Source organism: Oryctolagus cuniculus, chromosome 6, assembly GCF_051225735.1.
Source record: "Oryctolagus cuniculus isolate XC-2025 breed Fujian yellow rabbit chromosome 6, ASM5122573v1, whole genome shotgun sequence".
Lineage (NCBI taxonomy): Eukaryota > Metazoa > Chordata > Mammalia > Lagomorpha > Leporidae > Oryctolagus > Oryctolagus cuniculus.
In genome coordinates, this window is record NC_142872.1 from 58,627,111 (window position 1) to 58,652,520 (window position 25,410).

Sequence of the window (25,410 nt, forward strand, 5' to 3'; positions counted from 1 at the left end):
TTGAACATCCATGGATTTTAAAATCCACAGGGAATCTCAGAACCAATTCCTCGTGGGTATTGAAGAATGACTGTGTTTGTTAATATTCGAATAAAACACTGTACATAGCATCTATGACTCTTTAAAAAAACATTCTTCTAAATGTGCTCTAGAAATGAGAGCTGTTGTTTTTATTGTGAAATGCAAATAAAGGACTGCAGTCTGCCAAGGACGGCTGCCCGGGTGGGCGAGGCAGTCCTCTGAGGCAGCAGGAGAACACGGGACAGAGGTGACAATCCTCGCTGTGGTGACACCATAGGAATCAGGTATGCGTCAGCTGAGTGGAAACAGGCATCAGAGAGCTGTAACCAGCTGGCCTTGTGTCCAGCAAGGCCGTGGGGAGCCATTGTACATTCTTGAGTCAGAAATGACTTTAACTAAGGGATTTCCCAAAGGTCAACCATGAAGCAGGAGGCAGGATGAGCTGGAGAGGGGGGCGGGGGAAGGAGGCCCGTCCGGCAGGTGGGGAGCAGTCCCACCCCTGGAGGGGCAGGAATGAGTCTACTTCTGGGCCGCCAGGATGGAGAGGGACCGGTTGATCTTCACCATGGCAATAATGAGGAGGCCACCGGTGAGCAGGAAGGTGGGCCAGAAGAGGGAGGCGAGGAGGGCCTGGGGCCCGTACAGACGCTGATACAGGACGCTGGTCTCGTTCTCCTGCGTCGTGGAGAAGCAGTAGAAAACCTGGCGCTCGTGGAATTTGGCTCTGACCTTCTCCACGTCGGCCAGGGCCATCTGGTAGTTGTCCAGGCTGCCTGGGATGTAGGAGCACTGTTGGGGGGAGAAGTAATAGCACCTGTGGGTTGCAAGTCCCTGCATCCGAGGGCTCAGGAGACAGGGTTTTGGAGGGGACTAAAGAAAAAGGCCAGCTTTGGGGCTGGGCACCTGGAGAGGAGTCAGGGCTTCTGTCTGAACACTGCCTAGTCCCAGAGAGCACAGTTACTCAATGCTGTGTGCGTGGCTGGTGGTCCTGGAGCTGCCCACCTGGATGCAGGGCCCCAGTTGGGCTCCTGGCCCTGCTTCTATTGGCATAGTAAATTGCTCATCTATTCTGAGCCTTGCTACCTTACTTCCTTAAATAGGTTAATAACAATATCACTTCCAAAGGGTATTATTAAAGACTTCAAACATAACTGGCTAAGGAGGCCAATGAGTGGCACAGGCCCAGTAGGAGTTGTATGTAAATTCAGGGCTCATGTAGGTGATATCAGCAAGTGTAATAGGCCAAGCCATAGGATGACAGGTGCCAAATGACTCTTGCCTTGGTGCCAGGAAGAATTGTGAGGGAGTAAGGGGGCCTGGTACAAGGGAAAGAGCCAGCTGCACCCACACTGGCAGTCACCCCTCTCTCTGGATGAAGAAAATCAGATTTGAATGTGAACTCTTGCAAATTAAAAATATTGGCAAACATTCAAATTGAAATCCCTTTGAGGTCTAATCTTACACAAGCCAAACAATATCCACTGGGAAGCCGGTGTTTGACACTGGGAGAACATGTTGAGAAGAAGTCTGTGTAGGCAGAGGGTGGCCCATTCAATTCCAACACCGATCAGACAAGGCCCAGCTAGAAAGTTCTGCAAAGAAGGCACCCAGTGGACAGCCCGGTTTTGTCTCTGCTCTGTGCTAGGAGGCCTCCGTGTTACTTGTGTGAGCTGCTGGGAGATATTCTGCAAGTGTGGTCCTCTCATCCCCCACAGCAGCACACCTGGAGGGCTGCCCATCGGCACAGGTTCCTACTCTGAGTGGTTGAGATGCGGCCCAGGAGTCAGGTGATTCCTACAAGCTCATTAGGACAGCTGCCCTAATGAGGTCATGTCCAAGATCAAGTGCGCAAACATGAGACCCAAATGACCAGTGTTGAGCTGGCTTCTCCCCAGGCTGCAGACTCCCTGAACTTGAATGAGGCCACCCACCCCAAAACTGCCTGCCCCCAACAGCGTTCAGTCCAGCAGTGCAGAGGTTGCTGTATCACACTCTGGCAGCCTAGAAATGGGGCGGGGCATGCATCCAGATGTAGGTGCGCTTCCAACCAGGGTGCAGGTGGGGCTGGGGAGAAGCTGGCTCCCCAGGAACCTGGCATTCAGAGGTCTGGGCAATGCAGGGTTTTCAGGAGCGTGTGATCAGTGTTCTGAGCTAACAGCTGGAGGTCTGGCCCAAGTTTCCTCCATGCTTCTGACCATGACCTTGGGAAACCTTGCCCACTTAGTAAAAATGTGGTCCCAGAGCCAGGCAGGCCTAGATTCAACCACCAGTTTTGAGCTGTGTGACCTCGACAACTGCCTCAACCTCTCTGAACCTTGTTGAATGGGCTTGGGAGGGTGCCTGTCTAGTGGAACAGTAATGACTTCACTACCCGTTGTGAGACACAAGGGGGGGGGGTCATCTTCCTCAGTCCTGGGGACTTGGACAGGTGGGGACAAGCCCATACACCTGTCAGGGATCGAGGGATGTGCGTCTGTGCCCCTGGGTCGGTACCTGCTGATTCCGGTCCCGAGTCTCCTCCGTGTGGTACAGCACAGCCCACTTGCCCACGGCTGACACATTGACCCACAGGCATGGGTACTGCGGCACCTTCTTGCCCTCCAGCTCCTCCTGGTCCCTGATGTTGGTCTCAATCAGCCGACACAAGGATTCCTGGGTCCACACGCTGGGGAGACCACACACACACGTGCGCCCACGCACATCAGAACCAGGGTGACACACAGAGCACCCAGTTTGAATCCTCAATCCCCTGGGAGCCTTAAAGAGCCCCCGTATTGAGACCCTCATCTTACTATAAGCACCCAGCACTGGGGAGCCCAGGGTCCCTGGGCCTGGGGAGGAATCCGAGTCAGAATCCCAGAGCTGAAAATGGGCATTGGACACCGTCTGCATAGATGGTTTTCATCCACCCCAAAACCTGGCGCGCTTTTCAAGCGATTCTCATGACCAAGCCACACCCTGGATCAAGTGAATCAGAACTTCTCAGGTGGTGGGGCCCAGGCCCTGGTAGTTCTTAAAAGCTTTCCAGCGTGAATCTGATGAGCTGGCAGGCCCTAGATCTCCTCGCCCAATCATCTTCCTTTACAGAGTTGCAAGAGGAGCTCAGGAATGTCAAGTGACTTTTCCAAGGCCACACAGCACCTGAGGCTAAGTCTGGATGGCTTCAGAGTCTGTGCTCTTTCTCCTAAAAAGAACAGATGCAGGAAGGGCTTGATTCATGCTGGGTGGGGGAGAGGGCGGGACGGGGTGTAGTCAGGACATAAGGTATGGGAGGCACAGGGCTGCTCTGAGCAGCGCCTTGCTAGGGTAAGATTCCAGCCTGGACCAGCTCCAGGGCTGTAAAAAGTGAAGACAGCACGGGCCTGGGAGAGCTCCCAGGCTCAGCAACACATCGGCACATCACCTGTGACTCATCTCCCATTTATCCTGCCGGAGACGCATCACCAGGCGCGAGGGGGCTGCTGGCGGCTGGAACAGGCTTAGAGGATGGGTCTAAGTCCTCTCCTAAGGACGGCCTGAGAGTACCGAGCATGTTTATCCCTAACAGAACACAAATCAGGAATTCCTCGGGTGGGTGACAATGTGCATAAGCAGTGCAAGGAATGTTCCCTAAGATTCCCGAGCGGAGTTCCAGGGAAGCAGACGCTGGCTCCGTGCAGACACTTCCCACTTAGCAGAAAAGCCCAGACTCGCAATGGGGGTGATCAATGAGGTAGCGAGCTCCCCATCTGCCCTCCTGCTGGTTTTTTTTTTTTTTTTTTTTTTTTCCTGAGGGGAGCTATCGAAGCCTGTGATGCTGATTCCTGCTGGAGCAAATTCACACTGAAGTGCCTGATCCCATCCTTGGCTGTTTTTGTGAGCAGGGCACCTTGCATATCTTATCAGCTAGGCCTAACCCAGGCAGGCTCAGTCCAGCCTAGCCTCCTTGCACTTGTTCACCTGAATTCAAGAATGAGGATTATCTTGACTGCCCTGCCTAGCGACAGTCAGGGGAGGGGTAGGTAGAAGGCTGAAGTCCTCTGTAGACCCCAAAACCTTAGGGGAGAGCCAAGGCCGTGGGGTGGGGTGGGGCAGGGTGGGATGGGGAACCGGCCAGCAGTTCGGTACCTTTTCTGGTAGAGGGGCAGCATAGTCGTTCCCAGGATGTAGTAGGTGATGACAGCACACATCACCATGGCCACACCCAGGCAAAGGGCTCTAGTCTCTCCTCGCTTCTGGGCCATCACCAACTTCTTCCCCATGCCCACTGGGGACAGCGGTCATTTCTAGGACCACAAAGGCAAATAGAAGTGTAATCAGCACAGGCAACAGGTGACCCTTGGAGAGTAGGACAGGTAAGAAGGGAGGTGACTTAAACACCAACCACACTGCTATTTACATATGTAGCTTGGCAGCACCCACAGGGTTTTTTGTTGACCCCCAGTCACTCACGAGGGACAACTGTCATCATGTTCATCCTACAGATATGGGACCTATGACTCAGAGGGGGAAAGTGAGCTGCCTGAGGTCACCCAGCATGTGATAGGCTCACATGCCAAGATGTCCCTGCTGTAATCCCTGGAATCTATAAGTGTCACTTTCCATGGCAACGCCTTTGCAAAGGTGATTACATGAAGGATCTTGATCTAAAAAGAGATTCTCAGATAATCCATTTAGCCCTTCAATGTGACCACAAGGAGTCTCAACAGAGGTGAGGCACAGGGGAGATTAGACATAGAAGAAGAGAAGGAGATAGGACCAGGGAGACAGAAGCTGGAGGGAAGAGGAGCCCTGGGTCACCGCCCCCAACCTCTACAGAGGCACAGCCCTGCAGACCCCCGGGGGCTTTGGACTTCCAGACTCCAGATTGGAGAGACAGTAGAGTGCTCTTGCTTGAGACCGTCATGCACGAGACCACAGGAAGTTAACACAGCAAGTGAGCTGCAGATCCGTATCACCCTGCGCCTGCGCCTGCGCCTGCGCCTGGGACTCTTACAGAGAAGCTTGGTGCATTTCACCTTTCTGCCAAGAAAGAGTCCTGAGGCAAGGCAGGCTGGGCTGAGGGCAGCAGGCCCTGGGGCGGGTTTCCCAGCTCCGGATCGCTGCAGGGGCCGGCTCCGCCTTCCAGCACAGGAAGAAGGCGTTGGGGGCCCTCAGTGACTAACGTCCTGCTTCAGGACTGGAAGACAGCCTGAGCCAGAGCAGAATGGGGCTGGGAGGGAGTTGTTTTCTGCCTCCTGTGGCTGCAGCCGCTGTCTTCCATCTAGGCGTCTCCCCGCTTCCCCTGCAGATTCCCTCCCTCCCCCCACCTCCCAGGAGGAACCCTCCAGAGTTTGCATCTTGACCAAGGGTCTCCAAGGAACAGCTCCCCCATGTAGGTGCCACCCGGAGCCACATGGCTGCCTAGCTGTGGCCTCCTGGGGTTTTCCACACGCTCTGGGGACTGCCCCAGAGCCTTCCATTGAATTTCTCTGTTGTTACTTTTTTTTTTTTTTCTCAGTTAAGGCCATCAGAGACCATTTCTACCAAAAATACCAGGGCCCTGGGACCCTTTGGTTGGGAACTCCCTGCTTTAGGAGAAATTGTAGCCAGATATCAGGAGGGACTTTTTCACCTGTCCACATCCCAAAGCAATAAGTGCATTGTTTTTTTATAACTTAGTGAGTGTCTGGGAGACAGGCATTAGTCCCAAAGGATTTTCAGCAAGGTGCTTTATTTCCCACTGTCGCATCAGAGGTCCTAGGCTCCCACACCTGCCCAGCAGGCCCAGCCACTCTGTCCTAAAGAGCAGAGCCACAGTCAGGCACCAGAAGAGAACTCAGTCCCCCACTCCCTGTGAGCTTGCCCACCCCGACCCCTTGACTGACAGAGATGACAGCCAATGGCAACTGTTTCTCCCTCCTTGGGGCTCTCCAGGAGGTGGGGTGCTCCTACATTCTAACAGAGACATTGCCAAGTGACCAGCGAGCGAAAGTTTCCCCTGGCAAAGAATGATGTTCTTGTCCATGCTCTCACCCCTGGCCTTCTACCCAACATCTTGTGGGAATGGGAGAGGCACACGGTTTTCTACCTGGTACCTGATGCGGATTTCATGAGCCCGGCCACCTATTTACAGGTAAAGCCACAGGATGGTCTGGAGGTGGGCAAAAGCCCACAACACCTCAGTTCCCTGGTGTTCCCAGGGGTCGCGGCACCAGGGACTAAGGGACCCAAATCACTTGCGGCCCAGAGGGAACCCACACTGAGCTCCTTCTCCCCAGGGAGGTTGGAGGGTAGTATGGGGGTTTCTCTTGGCATGGGCTCCTTCTGGCTGAGCAGCCCCGCCCCCCAGGGGTGTGCCTCCCCCTCCCCTGACACTCCTGAGGCTAGGAAAGGCTGGGAAAGGCTGGGAAAGGCTGGGAAATGCTGGAATTACATTTCTACCCATCCTGGGAAATTAGGAGGCTTCCTTGCCACCGAGGAGTCCGGAACCCTGTGGGCTTGTTCAGGTCCCACCTGTCCACGGTGCTCTGATGGGATTTCTGCCTGTGCCTGGCCAGTGAGTTTGGAGACTGCTGATGAGACCTCCTGGGACGGTGTGTCAGGCTCTAGTTAGATATAAGACTCGGGCACTGTTGCATATCTATATGAAAACATTCAGACAGGAGGAGGGATGGAAACTTTCAATATACCCCTGGAGCCGGGACAGGAAGAAATGAGTTTCAGCCATAACAGGGGAGAGTTCAGTTAGACTCTAAGAGGAACTTCCCAGTTTTGAGAGTTGCTGAATAACTGTACACCACTGGAAAGGCTATGTGTTGGATGTAGGAAGGATGTAGACAGGCAAAGGAAGACAGGATTCTGGAGAGTCCCATGGATCAGACAGTTGGGCAGACATCCACTCCTTAGAAGGGCAGGGAAGATAGTACAGGTTTTAAGGTTTGGTGGGGTACGGGACAGAGGGATTCTGAGGTCACCAGACATGGCATCAAATCCTGGCTTTGCCACTTTACAACCACGTGACTGACACACGAGCAAACACTGCTACCTGCCTCGGAGAGTTCTGATAAAGATCAGACGGTGCATCCTCGCACACGGGTCTCCCGGGGCCTGGCCCTGCACCAGCCCTCCGTGAAAATCAGCTACTGTTATTAACACAGGAAACCCTTGAAGTTGGGGGCAAAAGCCTGGCGCGTTTCTGCCATGTCCATGTATTACCCTAGCCCTCCCCTGGGGACAAACAGCAGGGCTGGTCCTGATCTCAGACTGCTGCCCTCTGGCCACTCTGGCCACGGGGACCTGGGGCCAGGGCAGAGCCACAGCCTCTGAGCCCAGAATCCTGGTGGGCAGCACCCAGAGAGGAAGGGGCTCCGCCACCCGCCCCTCCCTGCCCCACCTCAGCTGCTTCTCAAGGGCTCCCCTGCACCCCCTTCCCTGTGCTCTGGGATGCGTTACTCACAGGCTCCCAGTGCCTCGAGGGGTCTTCGGCAAGCAGAGGGTTTCTTTCTTCCTGACCCCCAGCCCCCACCCCAAAAGAGGCCCCGGCGGCGCTAGCAGGAAGTTTGGCCTCCCAGCCCGTCTCCAGGGAAGCAGCCTTGGGTCCCCATCTGGGACGAGCCTCCATGCCCAAACATGGTCAAGCGCGAGCACACAGCCCGAGGAAACAGACTGAGGAGATGGCGGGGACCCAGCCCGGACACGGCAGCTGCTGCCCGGGCCCCTGCACCTGCATTTCCCAGCGTCTCAGGGGACACAGATGTCGAACAGCAGACAGCAACAGCGCTCAGAAACCAGAAAAGCCCACCCTGGTATATTTGGAAACTTTTCTTCTTCATCAGTCTCTCTGGGCTGGCAGAGAAGCCAGGAATAGGAAATGGTTTTCTCCTGTTGGCCTAGGGGAGGGAGGAGGAGTTGAAGGGGAGGGGCTGGGTTGGTCACCAACCCTGGGCACATTCCTGTGGGCCAGCTGCCCCCTCCTGCCTTGATCCTTTCACACTGTGTGGCCCTGGGAAAGTGGTGGCACTTCTCTGAAGGAAGGTTGATTTGTGGGTGCGTGTTCTGGCCCAGTGGGTGGAGCCACTGTCTGGGATGCCAGCATCCCACATGAGCACCGGGTTAAGTCCCAGCTGCTGTTCTTCTGATCCAGCTCCCTGGTTTTTGTTTAGTTTAGTTTAGTTTAGTTTAGTTTAGTTTTAAGATATATTTATTTATTTGAAAGACAGAGTTACAGAGAGGCAGAGGCAGAGAAAGAGAGAGAGGTCTTCTGTCTGCTGGTTCACTCCACAAATGGCCCCAACAATCGGAGCTGGGCTAATTAGGAGTCAGGAGCCAGGAGCTTCTTCCGGGTCGCCCACATGGGTGAAGGCCATAGCAGAGCCAGGCCATAGGAGAACCAGCTCCCTGTTAATGCACCAGGGAAAGCGGCAGCAGATGGCGCAAGTGTTTGGGCCCCTGCACCCACATGGGAGACCCAGCTAGAGTTCTAGGCTCCTGGCTTTGGCCAGGCCCAGCTCCAGTGCTTGAGGTCATTTGGGGGGGGGGTCATCTCTGTCTTCCTTTGCCTTTCAAATAAATAAAATAAAATTTAATTTAAAAATTGCCTTTGCTCCCTGTAGCGGTGAGAGTTAGAGATGAGGAGATTTAGGGTAAGGGGAGAGAACTCACTTTCTAAGAACCAGCCTGGCTGAAGCTGAGAGCACTGAGCTCTGTAGGTGCTTCCAGCCAGCCATGGGCGGGGATAGCTGCTGGGCCAGGGCCTCCCAGGCCTCCCAGGCCTCCCAGCGGAGAATCGCTCCTGTCAGTAAGATGGGTGAGCACAGACACCGCGGGCACCCCGTGATCCAGACCTCCCTGTTCTGTCATCCATCGAGTGGAAGTTGTAGGGACTGAAGCTCAGTGAGCCCACCTGCTGGGCCTCGCGTAAGGATCCACATGGTGCTGGAGGGTAGCTCACTCGACCCCAGTGACCCAAGCAGGAAACAGAAACAGGTTCGGGGCCTACAAGTACCACGTCTAAGGTTACTGTGTCCTGCCGGCCAGAGCGCCAGCCAAGCTGGTCCTTCCTGATCACAAAGCCCCGGCCGCTTCTGTACCCAGGCAGGGGGCGGTTTGGACCCATTTTACAGAGGGGTTAACTGACATTCAGACAGAATGAATAAGTTGCCCAAGGTAAGTTATGTTGCCTCTCTGAGCCTCAGTGCCTCATCCCTAACATGGAGATCATTCTGTCTACACCTGCAGTGTTTTTGGAGGAATGAGAGATTCGGAGGAATGAGCGGCCTCATCTGTGGGTTGGAGCTGGTGTTTCTAAATATGCCCATGCCAACCTGCAGCCCATCCTGTGAGCTCAGCACTGCCCCCTCCAGGGCACCTATGGGTGGCCTTTCCTTCAGCCTGGGCGGAGCTTTGTGGCTTCCTTGTCCACAGAATGTGGTGGTAGTGACACAGCCCAGCTTCCAAGGTCATAAGCAGGGATGCACTCTCAGGACATTTCCCTTGGAAGCAGTCAAAGACGGCAGGAAGTGGAGGCCACGTGTCCCGCCCGACAGCCTCAGTTTGGGTCTCAGCCAGAAGCTGGCATTTCTCACCAGACTTGGGAGTGAGTGAACCTGCAGATGGTTCCAGCCCCCAGCCGTTGAGTCTCCCAGCTGAGGCCTCACAGACCACAGAGCACAGACAAGCCAGCGTCTCTGGGCTATCTCTGAATTCCCAATCCACAAAACCATGAGCAGAATAAATGGATGTTCCATGCCTCTACGTTTTTGGCTATTTGTTACGCAGTCCTAGGCAGCCGGAACGGGTTATAAGGGGTTTGAAAGAGGAAATGTTACTGGTGCTGGTCGTAGTGGCAGGGTTGACTCAGGGAGAATGACAGAACTGAGATTACTGTGCAGAACAGGGGGTAGTTCTGAAATGCTGTATCTACCTCTCTATCAGGCCACATGCTATGCACAAATGGGAGAGTACTTTTGTTCATGGAGTTTCTATGACATGCTAGAGCATGAGCTGCACACATCTGCATACATGTACACCTATAGGAATATGTGCATGTTCACATGCACATACCTGGGCAGTCAGCTCCCTCCCCTCCACGACTTCACTTCCTGTGGTTTCAGTTACCCAGGGTCAACCATGGTCTCAAAATATTACATCAAATATTCCAGAAATAAACAATGCATAAGTTATAAATAACTTTTATTACAGCATATGTTAAATGTGTTCTATTTTATTAGTAACCATTGCTATTAATCTTTTATTATGTCTAGTTTATAAATTAAACTTTATCAAAAGTTAGTACAGATAGGAAAAACACAGTATTACTTTGGGTTCAGTTCCTTCCATGCTCTCAGGCAACCACTGGGGGTCTCAGAACACATGCCCCACAGACACAGGGGCCTGCTCTACACACACACACACACACACACACACACACCCGTGAGTACCTTCCTTTCCACAAAATGTCTAGTTCTTTCTGAGAACATATCAGGCCATGTGATGTGCCCAAGTCCACAGCCCTAGTATGGGACACGATGGAGCCTGAATTTAAACCCAGTGACTCCACTGCCCTGCCCTGTCCCTGTACCCCCCATGGCTCCCTTGGAAGCAGTTTTCCAGAAGATCAGGGATTCTTGTGACGTCCGTTCCAGCTGCTGCACACATCCTGTTCTCGGTCTCTGTCCCTTCCTGGGTTATACAGCCACTTAAGCCCTTTTGAATCAATATCTAGTCTCTGCCGACACTTGGGAAAATAACTCCCATAAATCATATTGGCAACTGCGTCTTGGACCCATGCAGGGTGTGTGGCACTCTGAGTGCCGGGCAGAGCGTGCAAGTCACCCTCTGTCCTGGGGAAGTGACTGGTTTATAGCCGTTTGTGCACCTGCTGTGCAGACTCCTAATGCCTCACTGTGCAGAGCTGAGCAAAAAGGGGCCCTTTCCCTGTGGGGAGGGGATTTAGATTTCTAAAGTTGCAAAAATGCAAAACAGAAAAGAAAATGCACTTCAAGGGAGAGTACAGAGTCATTCCAGAAAGAAACAATTATACATTTTAAATCATGTTTATTACCATCTATTGTTATAATTATTCTATTTTATTAGGAGTTATTATTGCTACTCCCTTACTGTGCCTAATGTATAATTAAACTTTATCATAAGACTCTCATGTGCATAGGATAAAACATAGTGTGTAAAAGGTTCGTTTCTCTCCTCCCTCATTTTCAGGAGGAAATGGGGGGGGGTGTCTCAGAATGTACACTCCCCCTGCTATGTATAATGGGAGACTATTGCAATAAAGGGCAGAGAAAATAACAATGGAAGATTTTTTCCCTAAATTTTGGAAAACCAAGTGTAACAGCAAAATTCAATGTCAGTGTCAGAACTAAATGGCAGGGCCAGTGCTATGGCGCAGCAGGTAAAGCTGCCACTTGCTAAGCTAGCATCCCACAAGCATCCCATATGGGCGTTGGTTTGAGAACCGGCTGCTCCACTTCCAATCCAGCTCCCTGCTAATGGCCTGAGGAAAGCAGCAGAAGATGGCTCAAGTTTGGATTCCTGCCACCCACGTAGGAGTTCCGGATGTTGTTCCTGGCTCTTGTCTTTGGCCTGGCCCAGCAGTGGCCATTGTGGAATCAACAGATGGAAGATCTCTCTCTCTCTGTAACGCTTTCAAAATAAATAAATAAATAAATAAATCTTTTCAACAGAAGAACTAAATGGCGAGCCCAGACAGGCCAAAGCACACAGTAAGGGTGCTCCCCCCTCTCCATCTGACTCTGGTCACCATCTGACAAAGTATTTTAGCCTCCCATATTGCTAACATAGTTGCAAGCAGCTTGTTCTTCCTCTTGGGAGCGAGGAGAGGCGTCACTAAATGCAGCGCGCAGCTGGCCTCCTGTGCAGGCGAGTCCCCTTGTTCCACCCTCTCTTGCGGATCCGTGGAAACGCTGCTCCATGCGTAGGTACGGGGGCAGATGAGGCAGGATGCTACCTCCTGGAAGAAACGCTGCTCAGAGTGGCGCGTGTCCTTGCAAACACTCAACAGGGACCCGAGCTGCTCCTTCCACAGTGCGTGCTTCCTGACTCTGGCTTCCTCTTCCACGGGACTGGGTCCTGGGTGCTGTGCCTCACCTCCTGTCCCCTTAGCCCCTTTGGTCGCCTCCTGGGCCGGGTTAGTGCTCTGGTTCAGCACGCTCAGAGCCACTGCATGCAGCTCCCCAGCACGCTTCCTCTCCCTGGTGATTCTACCTCGATTTATCTCCATCTTCTACTAACATGCCCCCCGCCCACCACCCCCACCAGAGCACAGCTCTTGGTCACGTTTGAATCATAGCTCTTCTTATTCACCGTCACAGCTCCAGCACCCAGAGACATAAACACTGACTCTTGGAGCTTTGCTGGTGCTGCAGTTTAGTTGGGGTTTCTATTGTAACAGTATTGCAATCACTTTCTTATGTCATAAAACCTTGTTCTAGGGAGATTGTAGTTTCCATTTACGGCTAAGCTGTAATAAATCTCATCAAAGCCGTGTTGTTGAACAGCTAGGAACGGTGCTTGCTTGGTTGCTGGTTTGTGTTTAACAGAAATCAGTGTTGCATCCGCTGATCAGAGGACCTGTCTCTCATCTCCCCCTCCACTCCTGCCGGCACCCACATCCAGCTGTCATTCTCAGCAATTGACAGATACAAGGAACACGGGGTCTCTAAGGACAGAGCTCAGGACTAACCTGGGGACAGAGATGAAGAGTTACAGAAATGAAAGAGGGTGGCAACAGGGGGTGATTTCCTAGCTCTGCCCTGGCCCAAGACACACACGCGCACACGCACACACACACACACATATACACTCATTCATATACTCATACATACACATGTTGGGAGCCAGCTCTGAGGGCTTTTGGCACTCAGAACAAGCAGTGTGATCACAATGTGGTCCTCTCCACTTCTGCTTGGCTCTTGCCTTGGGCAGTGGCCCCAAAGGCAGGTGCAGCAGAATTCGGGGCCAGGACTCCAGATCAATTGGGGGAGGGGGCCTTGGTGTGCCGGAGCAGGTTCATCCTGACTTGCTGAGAGCCTCTGCAGGCCTGCTGTTAAACCATCAGGAGCTCAAAATCCCCGCTTAGGCTGTGAACATCCACAAGCATCACAAATCTGGCCTTTTGTTTGCGTTTTCCTGTTTTGCCTGCACCACTTCAGAAGGGGCACTTGAATGGGGCAACCTGAGGGGGTGTTAGGTGTGAAGAGTGTGGAAGAAGCAGTAGGGAGAGTACAATGCATGAGGGGCTAGGCTGGGGGGGAAGCAGAGGCGTCTCCAGGAGAGAGGACACCCCAGCCTGGGGAGTCGCTCAGGGAGGGAGCTGTGCCCGAACAGCCGACCTCACTTGCGTGGGACCCTTCTTTGGAGGCCTCATTGTCCTTGGCTAAATCCAGGTGGGAGCGAGGAGTTTGTCGCTCAGGGCACGCAGTGGGCTGAAGAGTGGTCTGGAGGGACACCCTAGATGTCAGCCCCTCTCTCTACAGATGGGACGCAGCTTTGGTGCAGGAGAACCAACAAGCAAAGCAGTGCAAAGAGGGCCTCAGCACATGGGAGACTCCCTGCCAGCTGCCAGGAAGATACGGGTGGGGGGCTGAAAGCTGTACATTTAGGGCCCCTGAGCCAAAACGTTTGTACCTCCAAGTTAAGATTGCTCGTTTGTAGCCTCAGGCCGGAGAGAGCTGAGGAAATTCAGGTTACATAAGCAATGTTTCATTAATATTCCCTGTGTAAGATAGCTGCACATTTCTAATTATTTCCCTACAATAAGGATCAGACCTCCAAGTCAAAAGTCTAGGGCCAATGGTTTCCACTTCTATAAAATCATGATACGCATTGCACACTTTTCCCCAGAATGTTTATCCAGTCCACAGTCTCACAGCTGATGAATGAGGATGACTGATTCCAGGCATCTTCTAACAATCAGCCCCGCAGACCCATAAGTTCTGTGTCCATGGATTCAACCAAGAGAGAATTGAAAATATCCAAGAGAAAAAATGCACCCGTACTGAGCATGTGCAGGATTTTTCCTGTCATTATTCCCTAAAGAACGCAGCTTAACAACTATTTACATAGTATTTACATGTATTAGGTATTCTAAGCTATCTAGAGATGATTTAAAGTATACAAGAGGATGTGTGTGGGTTCTATGCAAATACTATGCCGTTTTATACTCATCTAAGGGATTTGAACATCTGTGAATTTTGGTTTCCACAAGTGGTTCCGGCATCAATCCTCCTTGGGTGCTGAGGGAGGACTGTAGTTGACACTATTAAATTTAGAATGTGTGCTTATTGGCTGGGGGGAAAATCTTTCATCCCAGCTTTAATTTGCTTTCCTTAAATTCTTAGCAGGATTGAACAGTCCTTATGCATATGGAAAGAAAAGTATTTTACAAATGGACTTCAAAAACAGTCATAGAAAAATGCAATTAAAAGATACAATACCATATATAAAGTATTTCCAAACATAGTTCCATCAAATAGAAGATATTCTTGTAAGCAATGATACCAGTCGTTTAAACCATCCATAAAGAACTGAGATCCCGGAGAATTTAACACATGAATGCAGACATTCTTACATCACTAACTGAAGAAAGATGGGTGCCTTTAAAAATATGACTAATTACAGAAAGAAGTCAGAAGGAGTCCAATCAGGACTGTATGGTGGATGCCCAATGATTTCTCACCAAAATTCTCACAAATTTCCCATTTTTTTAAACAATTTATTATTATTTGAAAGGCAGAATTACAGAGAGGCAGAGGCACAGAGAGAGAGAGAGAGAGAGAGAGGTCTTACATCTGCTGGCTCACTCCCCAGATGGCCACAATGGCAGGTGTTGCACCGATTCGAAGCCAGGAGCTTCCTCCTGGTCTCCCACATTGGTGCAAGGGCCCAAGGACCTGGATCATCTTCCACTGCTTTCCTCGGCCATAGCAGAGAGCTGGATTGGAAGTGGAGCAGCCGAGACTCCAACTGGCACCACGTGGGATGCCGACACTGCGGGCGGTAGCCCCACCTGTTATGCCACAGCGCTGGCCCCCAAATGTCCCATTTGTTAACAAGAGTGAGCAGGAGCGTTGTCACGAGGGAGAAGGACTCTCAGGTGAAGTTTTCCTGGGCATTGTTCTGCTCTATTTTTCTTTGGTTACTTTTCCAAAGCACACTTATAGTGAGCAAACGTTGCTTTTCTTTGGCCCTCCAGAATATAAATAAGCCAAATGTCTTGAGCATCCCCCAGATTGGTGCCATGACCTTTGCTGTGGACCTATCCACTGTGGCTTTCATAGGCCCACTTTGATCTCTTGGCAGCCATTGCTTTTGTTGTGCCTTGCCTTCAGGGCGGTACTGGTAAACCGTGCTCTATTTCTTGTTATAATTCTTGAAAGAAATGCTTCAGGATCTTGATCTCACGTGTTTGAAATTTCCCTGGGACTCTCTGCTTTTGCCCTTAGCTGACCCAGGTACGACTGTTTTGGCCTCATTTGAACAGAAAGTCTACTGTGTAGTTAGAATTGTATATGAAGAAGCCGATGAGACACGCAGGTGTTGGCTATTGTTTCTGCTGTTAATTGCTGGTCCTCTCCAATTAGGGCATGAACAAGATTAATTTTTCCTCTCAAATTGAGGTGGATGATCTGCCACCAGAGGCTTGACCTTTAATATTGTCTCAGCCCTTCCTAAAATGGGTTATCCCTTTGTAAACCACTGATTGATTTGGAGTATTGTTCCCATAAACCCTTCAAAAGCACCAATGATTTCACTGTTTTTCCAAACTTCAGCATAAAGTAGATTTTTGTTCTTGGTTCAATTTTAGCAGAATTCATGTTCCTCCAGTAGGGGCTGTTCTCAAATTAATGTCTCGTCCTTCTTAGTATCGCAAACTAGAGCCCATTCAGATGTGTTATAAGATGCTAATATGAATATAATCTGATGCAAAAAATTTAATCCATGAAGAGTTTTCTCAAAATATGCATTTCCATGAACTTGGAGAAAAGCCCTCATATTTGTCCCAAATTTCCTTTTTTAAAGTTTCAAAGGAAGAAAACAATTCTCACCGTGCCTGGCACATGGTGAACTCATGGATTCATTCACTTGGTCATTTAGCATGTGTTTATTGCACGTCTCATGTGTGTGATTGGAGCAAATGACTAGCCCCCTTCTCTGGCAAGATTCAGGGCCTCCATCTTCACCAGCCACTTTCATGGGTATCTTGCCAGAACAGGGTCCGAGAGCTAAATGACGCCTGCCCAGGTCCCTCCCAACCTCCCTACAAGGCTATAAACAGGCTCTGCTCTCAAATCCTTTGCTGTCATAGAGTGTCAGCCCTCAAAGGGCTCTGAGGTATCATATAAGACTACAACTTTCTGCATGCATAGTGTCTTCTAGTCACAACTTGATTGAGGCAAGTTGTAGAGAATTTGAAAGCCCAAAAAAGTAAAAAGAGAGCAGAAACCAGCATCCCAAGGAAAGCACTGTCATATTATTGGTGGATTATATTCTAAAGATAGATACAAGGGCTTTCTGAAAACAAATTTAGGAATATACTGTATAACTTTATATATGTTCTAGTTTTAAATAGAAATGCTTTCTCATTTCTGTGATATTGTTTTACAAAGTGATGTTTCATGGATCTATAATGACTCATCAGATACAAGGGTATTTCAAAAAGATCATGAAGTGAGTATGAAAAACTGTGCATGGAGTTGAAAATTTTTTGCATCAAAATAAAACTTATTTTTTGGTTCTATTTTCCATGAACTTTTGAAGTACCCTTGTAAATGTACCAAGGTCGGTGATGGTAACTTACAAAGTTGAAACTTACTTCTTGCTGCCTGAGCAGCGTAGTTTAACGGAATGTTCTATGATGGTGGAAATGTTCTATAACTTTGAGCTGTCCAACATGGCAGCCACTAGCCACATACGTCAACGGAACACTTGAAATGCAGACAGTATGAGTGGAGAGCTAATGTTTATTCTGAATCTGTCTCAATGTAAGAAGCCACATTCGACTTGGGGAACCTCTTGGGGTACAGGAGCCCTTAACCTTCAGCCCTTAACCTCCCCTGTGTTGGCCACATCACAGCATCGGTCAGCAGGAGCTGAGAGGGTTTTTCCAACACCCTCTCTTAGACCTCAGCCAGGGTTAGGTCTCAAAATGGCCCTCCCAACAGTCTTGGCCAACTCCGAGCCAACAACTCATTCTGAACCAGAACCTTGGGAATGAGGTTGGTTCTTCCTCAGCTCACAGGGTGGCAGTCCCAGGAGCCACCTGCTGCAGCCATTTAAAAGAGACAACTGCAGGGACAGACATTTGGCACATTTACGACACTGGGACACCTGCACCCCATGTCAGGGAGCCTGGGTGCCAGGCCTGCTCTACTCCTGATTTCAGCTCCCTGCGAATGCAGGCTCTGAGAAGCAGGGTCGATGGCCCAGAGCAGTTTTTCTCCTGCCCCCCATGTAGGAGACGTGAATTAAGTCCCCAGCTTCTGGCTTTGGACTTGCTGTTGTGGGCATCTGGGGAATGAAACAACCTATGGGAGTTTCTCTCTGTTTCTCTCAAGTAGAAAAAAAAAAAAGGATTTTTTTTTCCAAAAAGACACTGCAGAGAGAAGCTTTTTAATACTTTTTGTAACACATTAATGAAAATGTGTGTGTGTCATCCATAAATAATAAGATTATTCCCCCAAAGCTCCAAGTCCGCATTTACTCTCAGTACAAATATTATTACAAATGTCACCAGAATTTTCTCAGAGAGTTAACAAAGCAGATTTGATTTGTGCCTTCTCTCCAGGGGGCACCATCTCCCAGAAGATGCTGTCTCTAAGGAGGGAAGTGGAGAGGCAAAAATGTTGTTGTATTTTATCTTTTTAAAAGATTATTTACCTGAAAGGCTGAAATGCAGAGAGGGAGAGAGAGGTCTTCCATCTGCTATTTCAATCCCCAGATGGCCTTGATGGTTGGGGCTGGGCCAGCCCGAAGCCAGGAGCCTGGAACTCCAACATGGAAAGCAGGGAACCAAGCACGCAGGCCATCTCCTGCTACTTTCCCAGGTGCACTGACAGGGATTAGAAGTGGAGCAGCTAGAACTTGAACCAGCACTCATATGGGATGCTGGCATTGTGGGCAGTGGCTTAACCTGCTGTGCCACAACACTGGTCCCTGTTTTATTTTAGAATTTCCTATCCACTGAGTGCCTTCCTTTGCTTTCACAAATTACCACAAACCACATGATTTAAAATAATAGAAATCTATTCTCTCACATTAATGAAGGCCCAAAGTTCAAAATCAAGCTGTGGACGGGGCCATGCTCCCTTGGATGGCTCTGAGGGGAGAACCCTTCCTGGCCTCCTGCAGCTCCGTGAGCTCCTGCAGGTCCCTGGCGTGTGACCATTCCACTCCCATCTCTGCCTGTCTCCACTCGGCCTCCTCCTTTTCTGTCAGTGTCATCTCCTCTTCAGCCTCTCCCAGAGCCATTCATAGTCAGATTTGGGGCCCAGCCAGGTGACCTGAGATGACCTCAAGCTCCCTAATTTAATTGCATCTGCCAAGATTCTTTTTCCTACTAAGATCTTATTCACAAGTTCCAGGGATTTGGTCATGGATTTCTTTCTGGGGATTTCCATTCAAGCCACTACCCTCACACTACATGACAACTCCAAGAAGGAGGTGAATGGCCCAGGACAAATTAACTACTGCAACCACCCTCCAGCAGTTTCTGAGAGACAGAGATCTCCCATATGCTGGTTCACTCTCCCCCAGTGCCTGGGAGCCAGGAACTCAATCAGGATCTTCTAGGTGGGTGGCAGGGACACAAACACTTGAGCAAACACCCCTGGGGGGAATCTAAGAAAACTGGAGTGGGGAAGGGAGCTAGGACATGAATCCAGGCACCCCAATCTGGAATTCAGGCATCTTAATGTGTGTCTTAACCATTGCACCAAGGGCCCATCCCTGTGCCACAATTTCATGGACTTTACCCAGTAATCGTGGTCTCCCATTCACAGAAATATGCCATGGATGTTCCTGGCTGGTGGCTCTTCAGGTGGCTGATAGGGTGATCGAATGCCTTCTATTCTGTGACTCCACTATCTTGAGACTGTGATGTCACCTTGGAACTCAGTTATCCAGCCAGTGCAGGCTACAGAAGGAGAGGGACAGGGGAAAGGGGAGAGACTGTGGATGACTGAGCATCTGATATGTAAATGCTTTGCCAATAGCAAGCCTTACTTAGCCTCACAGCCCTATTGGTGAGGGCTTGTCACATGGTCCCACCTAGCTACAAGGGGGACTGGGAAATGTAGTCCATGAACTTGGCAGCTAATTCTCAGCAGGAATCCATACTCTGGGAGGTAAAGAGAGTGCACATCCACCCTGTTAGCCAGCTGGCCACAGCAGCCACAGTGTCATTCATTCATTTATTCCTTAGTCATATTATTCATTTTTCCATTTATTTTCAGAAGAGAAATTTGGTGATCAGAAAAGTCAAGTGACCAGTAAGTTATATTTCAGTAAATATGTGTTAAGGGTCAGTTGGATGAGATGCTTCTCCTTCACGTAGGGCCATTTCTACCAAGGAACTCTACACCCTGCTATTTGTGTGTGCTGGGCGGGAAGATGATGGATAAGATTTATGTACATGACCTGCCTGCTCTCTCCACACCCCACACCGGGGATTTTATCTGACACTCAGAGTTTCCTCTCCTCTCCCCCTGCACCTCTGGAGAAGGAGTAGAGAGAGTTAGACAGGAGAGGTGGGTGGCACAGAAGAAACACCCATCAGAGAGCTGGAAAGAGCAGGCAGCAGAAAGGGGAAGAAAGTCCTAGTGGGCCGGATGCCCTAGAAAATTCTCCCCAGTGTGACATGGGAGGGGTTTTGGAACAGCTTCAGTGAGGAAAACGTCAGAAGCCGAGGGAAAAGTAAATGAAATGTATCTGTGAGTTATATATGTGATCCTCTGTTAGGTACTTGTGTGGAAATGGCGATTTTCTAATTTGTTTAAGTTCCTTTTGTCTGCCTGGTTATATATTATATGTCTTTTTAAAGATTTATTTATTTATCTGAAAGTATATGGAAGGCAGAGAGAGAGAGAGAGACGTATGTTCCATCCACTAGGTTGTCATTGTGTAATATCAGCGGAGCGTGCTGACACAGCTAAGGCAAGGGTGGCTCAGTGACGTATCTTCTGGGATCATCATCATATACGTGGTCCGTCTTTGACAGGCACGTCGTCACGCTGCGCGCGACTGTATGTTAAATGTGAACGTGTCTGACGGCTGGGAAGACAGTTACCGGGTGAATGGTGCGCCTTACACGGCCTGGTTCCTGGTAATTAAAGCAATACAGTGTGCGGCGAGTCTGCCGTGTAGAGCAGGGGAGGGAAGGTTCCCCGAAGTCCCGCAGTGGAGAAAGGAAAGCTCACCCTGGCAGCCCAGTGCTTCACAAATGAGAGGTGACTGTGAATATTTTTCGAGATGCGTTAACATCGCAGGGAACCGCACGTCTGTCAAACGCACTTGAGAAAGCGCGGCCCTGCGGACGTGCGGCTCACAGAGCACAGGTCGCATTCCACTTTGCTCTGTTTCCTGAGGGCGGGGCAACCTCCCAGCCATCACCCCTAGGACCAGCGCCCGCTCTGGGAATGTGTCACACTCCTGCTCGGGTGCCCAACAAGTCAGAGCGGATATAAAGTGCAAATGGAGTCCTCGTGCGTAACACCTCCCGCCCCCAGTAGGGGGTGGTAAGGGCGACTTCACCAGTGACATCTTAATTAGGGAGGTGGCTCTGAGAACGCGTGGGCTTTGGTGAGTCACAGCTTGCTCCGCTGTATGACTTCAGCCAAGTTGCTTAATTTCCCTGAGCCGCAGTTTTCCCATCTATAAAATGGGAGAAGAATCGCTTCTAATTTCTGGGGCAGAGGAAGGGAAAGAATTTGGGTAGAGCACTCAGAATAATTCAGGAGATAAAAGCTTGAGTGTTGGCGGTGTTTGTTGGCTGGTTGTGCTCAAGTCCTCCTAAAGTTGCCCTTGGGGTCTCGATGTGTTGGTGAACTCTCCTGAGCTATCCAACAAGGCGGCGTCACTTCTCCCAGCTTTGCTCTCAGCTCAGGGACAGAGTGCGCAGGAGTAAGCTCCCAGAGGCAGGATTGTGTCTCTGTTACATGCACAGACTGCAGACTCAGCCTGGGTTCCCATCCCACCTCTGCCACCACGGTGGCCATGTAGGGTTTGGGTGGACTCTAGGCCAAGAGATGGGGTGGGCTGGCACCCAGCCCATGTCCCCGTCACAAATCCTTGATCCTTGCAGCCTCCACAAGGAACAGGTGTCTTATGCCAGTTCTACAAGGACTTACACAGGCCAGCTGTGGCCCTGTCTGCCGCTTAGATCTACGGATTTGGTTAAGTTGCATGCTCTCACACATTCACCTGCGAATGGGGAAAATAACCTGTTCCTTATCGGGATTGTTGTGAGGGTCCAAGGGCTTTATCCTTAGAAGTGCTCAGATCAGTGTCTGAAACATGGTAAATTCTCAAAGCCCCAGCGTTAGTATCCAAAAGATTAACCGGCAGCATTTGATCCGTATTTGCATAGGCCAGTTTTGCTGATGGTCTAATTTTAATCCACAGTGTTTTCCATTTTTGCATGCTTTGTTCTGAGCTCCAACATAAGCTGCAGAAACCCAGGCTAAGCCATCAGAAGGGCACAAGCCCCCTGCCAGCCGTCCTGCCTCCCTGCCCCCAGCCTTGGTGCCGACTCCTTCACCCAGGGGCTTGCAGACACAATGCAGGTACACCCGAGTGGCCTTCTCACACCCTGCAATGCAACAGGACGACCAGCTTCTTATTTTCTTTTTCAGCTCATCATCGCCAGCGGCTTTGGACCAATTAAAGGGAAGTCATTTTAATAGGCCCTGTGGAAAGGGAGCTGCTATGTTTCTCCAGGCTGAGCCTGGAGCCCAGGGGTCAGGGCTGGATTAATCAGGATGCTATAAATGCAAACAATGGCCCACGTCTCTGTGGGCAACTTGCTCTGCTTTGGGAGGAAGAGAGAAAATTGAATTATAATGGGAGGATATAAATTGTTTGGTTCCAGATGAAAATTAAGAACTTAATGGAATCCAAGAGGAGGGGTCTGAGGCTGGCTTATGGCAGGGTCGTGAACCGGGCCCCCTGGCAGGGGCTTGAGCAACTCCCATGTTCTGCCTTCCTGCTCTGACAGATGCTGTGCCGGGGGTTCTTATTGTTAATCTGGGATGAGCACTGATCATATTTGTCAGATTCTCTCTTAAAGCAAGCACGGGTGGTCCCCCACCCGATGAGCGCACATTAATTAAGCACTTGCTGTGTCCCAGACTCTGACAGGCACTGGCAATTCAGAGGAGGCAATGGCAGCTCTGTGCCGCCCTCTGGGAGCTCCCAGATAATAGCGAGTGGCCAGCCAGCCAGCGATGCTAATGTGCTGTGGCTTGCAGTGCACCTGGCCTGGTGCTGGAGTGCCTCAGTGACACTCACTCCCTTCTTCTCATGGCACTTCTCCACCCATCGCCGGCAGGCAAACATAGCTGTGTGATGCCCATTGTGCAGGTGAGGAAGCCGAGCCTCACAGACGTGAGGGGCCATGTGGGCAAACGCATTGCAGAGCCACGATTCAAACAAACCCAGGGGTTTGTGCTTTCAAAAACCAACTTCTCATCCACTGTGCAGACAGAGCTGTTCTCATAGAACACGGCCTGGGAGGATTATGAGTGTGTGTGTGTGGACATGTGTGCACATGTGCAGGCCAGTGGCTCTCTGTCAACCTGATAAGCATTCCTGGAGGATTTCCAGGAGGAGGTGCTGTAAGTCTTTTTTTTTTTTTTTTTTTGAGCAGAGGTGAGAATGATCATATCTTCAACAACCCAATATAATACACAAGTGCTACCTCAACTTCTACATGAGCAGAGGTCGCAAGGATTGAATATAAAAATGTAATTGGCCGGTGCTGAGGCTCACTAGGCTAATCCTCCGCCTTGCGGCGCCGGCACACCAGGTTCTAGTCCCGGTTGGGCACCGGATTCTGTCCCGGTTGCCCCTCTTCCAGGCCAGCTCTCTGCTGTGGCCCGGGAGTGCAGTGGAGGACGGTTCAAGTGCTTGGGCCCTGCACCCCATGGGAGACCAGGAGAAGTACCTGGCTCCTGCCATCGGATCAGCGCAGTGCGCCGGCTGCAGCACGCCAGCTGCGGCGGCCATTGGAGGGTGAACCAACGGCAAAGGAAGACCTTTCTCTCTGTCTCTCTCTCTCACTGTCCACTCTGCCTGTCAAAAAAAAATGTAATCTATACCCTCTGCTAGTGGAGGGCTGAAAACTGGGTTTCCCCAACAATCATTAGTGACTGCCACAGACCTGATGCCAAGGGCCAAACTCGAGGCAGAGACCACGTGATAGAAATGGCAGAAGCAGGAACTGAGTGGGCAGGAAGGTGGCTGAGAAGGCTCTCAGGGATCCCACTGGGGTGGAGAGATTCAGACGGAGAACCAGAAGGTTCCAGGGTGAGTGCGCCTAAAGGGCTGGGGCCCCGTCTTTCACGTGATGAGGCCCCCAGCGCTTAGCAGAGCGCCAGTGTGTGTTTGTGAATGGGTGGATGTCGGATCCCATGGAGAGGAAAGACAAGTGGCTGGGGAGCCAGCAGGGACCGAGGGACTGTGAGTGATAGGAACCCCAGCCCCGAGCCTCTCACCAGCTCACCAAGGCAGGTTAACCAACTTGGGCCCCGCCAGCCAGGTCCACTGCTTTCTGTTTTAGCTTTTCTGATTTTCTTGGGCTCACCACCTTGTCTGATGGCCAAGCCAGGGGACTTTGCTCAGGGGAACAACAGGAGAAAAGATGGAGGAAGTTTGCTAGGGGCAGATGGAGGAAGCCTTGAATGCCTGACCAAAAATCTGTAGTATTTTTCCTCTGGACAAGAGGCAGCAGTTAAGTCTGAACATTCAAGGTAGCAGGAGGCAAATGATTTTAGATTTTCAGGAAGTGACTCTCACGTTTAAAATGTGCAAACTCTTTGATCCAGAACTTTGATTTGTCCAAAACATTTCGCTGCAAAACCAAAATGACCCTAAATCGCGTCCAAAGATCCTGCAGGGCCGGCGTCGGGGACTGAGAAAACTGGCACGCAGCGCCCTCTAGCGGCACCTGGGGCACGGGCCGGACTGCCAGGCACCCTGACTCCTTGCGTTTTCTCTTCCTGCTCGCACTCAGGGTCTCCGCAAGGTCTGCTCCCTCTCCCCATCTCTTCACAGGGCCCAATTCTTCCTGTTGTTGCTCCCAATGCCCGCTTCTCAATGAGAGCACCCTGACTGTCCTATGTCAATTTTCCTCCACCACCCAGTGGGGCCAGTTCCTGTCCCATTGGAACCCTGCTAAACGTAGCCCTGTGCGCTTGAGACGTCAGAGCACTTAGGCTGCGGCTGTGTGGTCCCGAGGCCTGAAGTCAGAAGAGATGGGCTCACATCCCGAATATGGCTCCATCTCGCCCTCCGGGACACAGCCCTCGTCTGCACTGAGTCTTAGCCTCTCCATCTGCTGGCGGAGGCTGTGTAGCTGGGTTGCAAAGACCAAGCGGCGAACTCACATAAGGGCTTCTCCCAAATCGGAAAGCACCTCCCACTAGGAATGAAGGCGCCAGTGTGAATGACGGGAGAGAGGCGGATGGGGACAGACAGGTGGGGACGCTTCCTGGAGCGCAGGGCTTGATTCGCTTCTCCATCCCCGGGTTCTGGAATGGATGCAGGGGAAGAAGAGGCAATCGGGGAGATGCCTTGTGGCATTTCTTGAAGGCGTTTGACAACCTCGATAGCTCACGCTGGATAGCTCATTCAGTCGTCACTGCAGTCCTCCTTAGCGACCCCACGTTACAGGGGCAAACTGAGGTCCAGCGAGACTCCGTGATTTGCCCACATTCACTAAGTGTTTTAAGCCAGGTTTGACCAAGAAGTCTACACCCCAGCCCTTGAATTATTTATTTTTAAAGTTAATGCTAAAACGTGTCACAGTATCTTCTAAAAGGAGCTTCCTTTCTTTGCCACTGAGGTTCCACCTCTGAGAATTGAGTAGGGACAGATGCATGCAGGGATGCGGGCTTGTGCAGCACGTGGGCCGAGGTAGTGGCACAGTGGGTTAAACCAACGCCTGTGACACTGGCATCCCGTGTGAGATCACCGCTGCTCTACTTCAGACCCAGCTCCCTGCTCATGTGCCTAGGAAAGCAGCCGAAGATGGCCCAAGTGCTTGAGTCACTGCCACCTGCACGGGAGACCAGGATGGAGTCTCTGGCTATTGGTTTTGGCCTTGCCTATACCTAGCTGTTGTACTCATTGGTGAGTGAACCAGTGGATGGAAGATCTCTCTCCTCTCTCTTTTCTCTT

At 50.9% G+C, this 25,410-nt stretch overlaps 2 protein-coding genes across 3 annotated transcripts in view; one reads left to right on the forward strand and one right to left on the reverse strand.

Annotated features, from left to right (window-relative positions):
- KCNIP1 (potassium voltage-gated channel interacting protein 1) overlaps window positions 1-25,410 on the forward strand; it is a 337,463-nt gene that overhangs the window by 26,257 nt on the left and 285,796 nt on the right. The gene's annotated exons all lie outside the window — the stretch shown is intronic.
- KCNMB1 (potassium calcium-activated channel subfamily M regulatory beta subunit 1) lies at window positions 143-7,861 on the reverse strand. Of its 2 annotated transcripts, none has more exons than XM_070074980.2 (4): window positions 7,439-7,772; window positions 4,129-4,286; window positions 2,515-3,205; window positions 143-810 (listed from the first exon to the last, which is right to left on the reverse strand). In XM_070074980.2, the coding sequence occupies exons 3-4, from the start codon at window positions 2,911-2,913 to the stop codon at window positions 541-543; spliced, it is 669 nt and encodes a 222-aa protein (XP_069931081.1). In that variant the 5' UTR covers window positions 2,914-3,205; window positions 4,129-4,286; window positions 7,439-7,772; the 3' UTR covers window positions 143-540. The 2 variants fall into 2 exon arrangements, with proteins under 2 accessions (XP_069931081.1, NP_001075694.1); NM_001082225.1 differs by having other exon boundaries at window positions 157-810; window positions 2,515-2,686; window positions 7,439-7,861.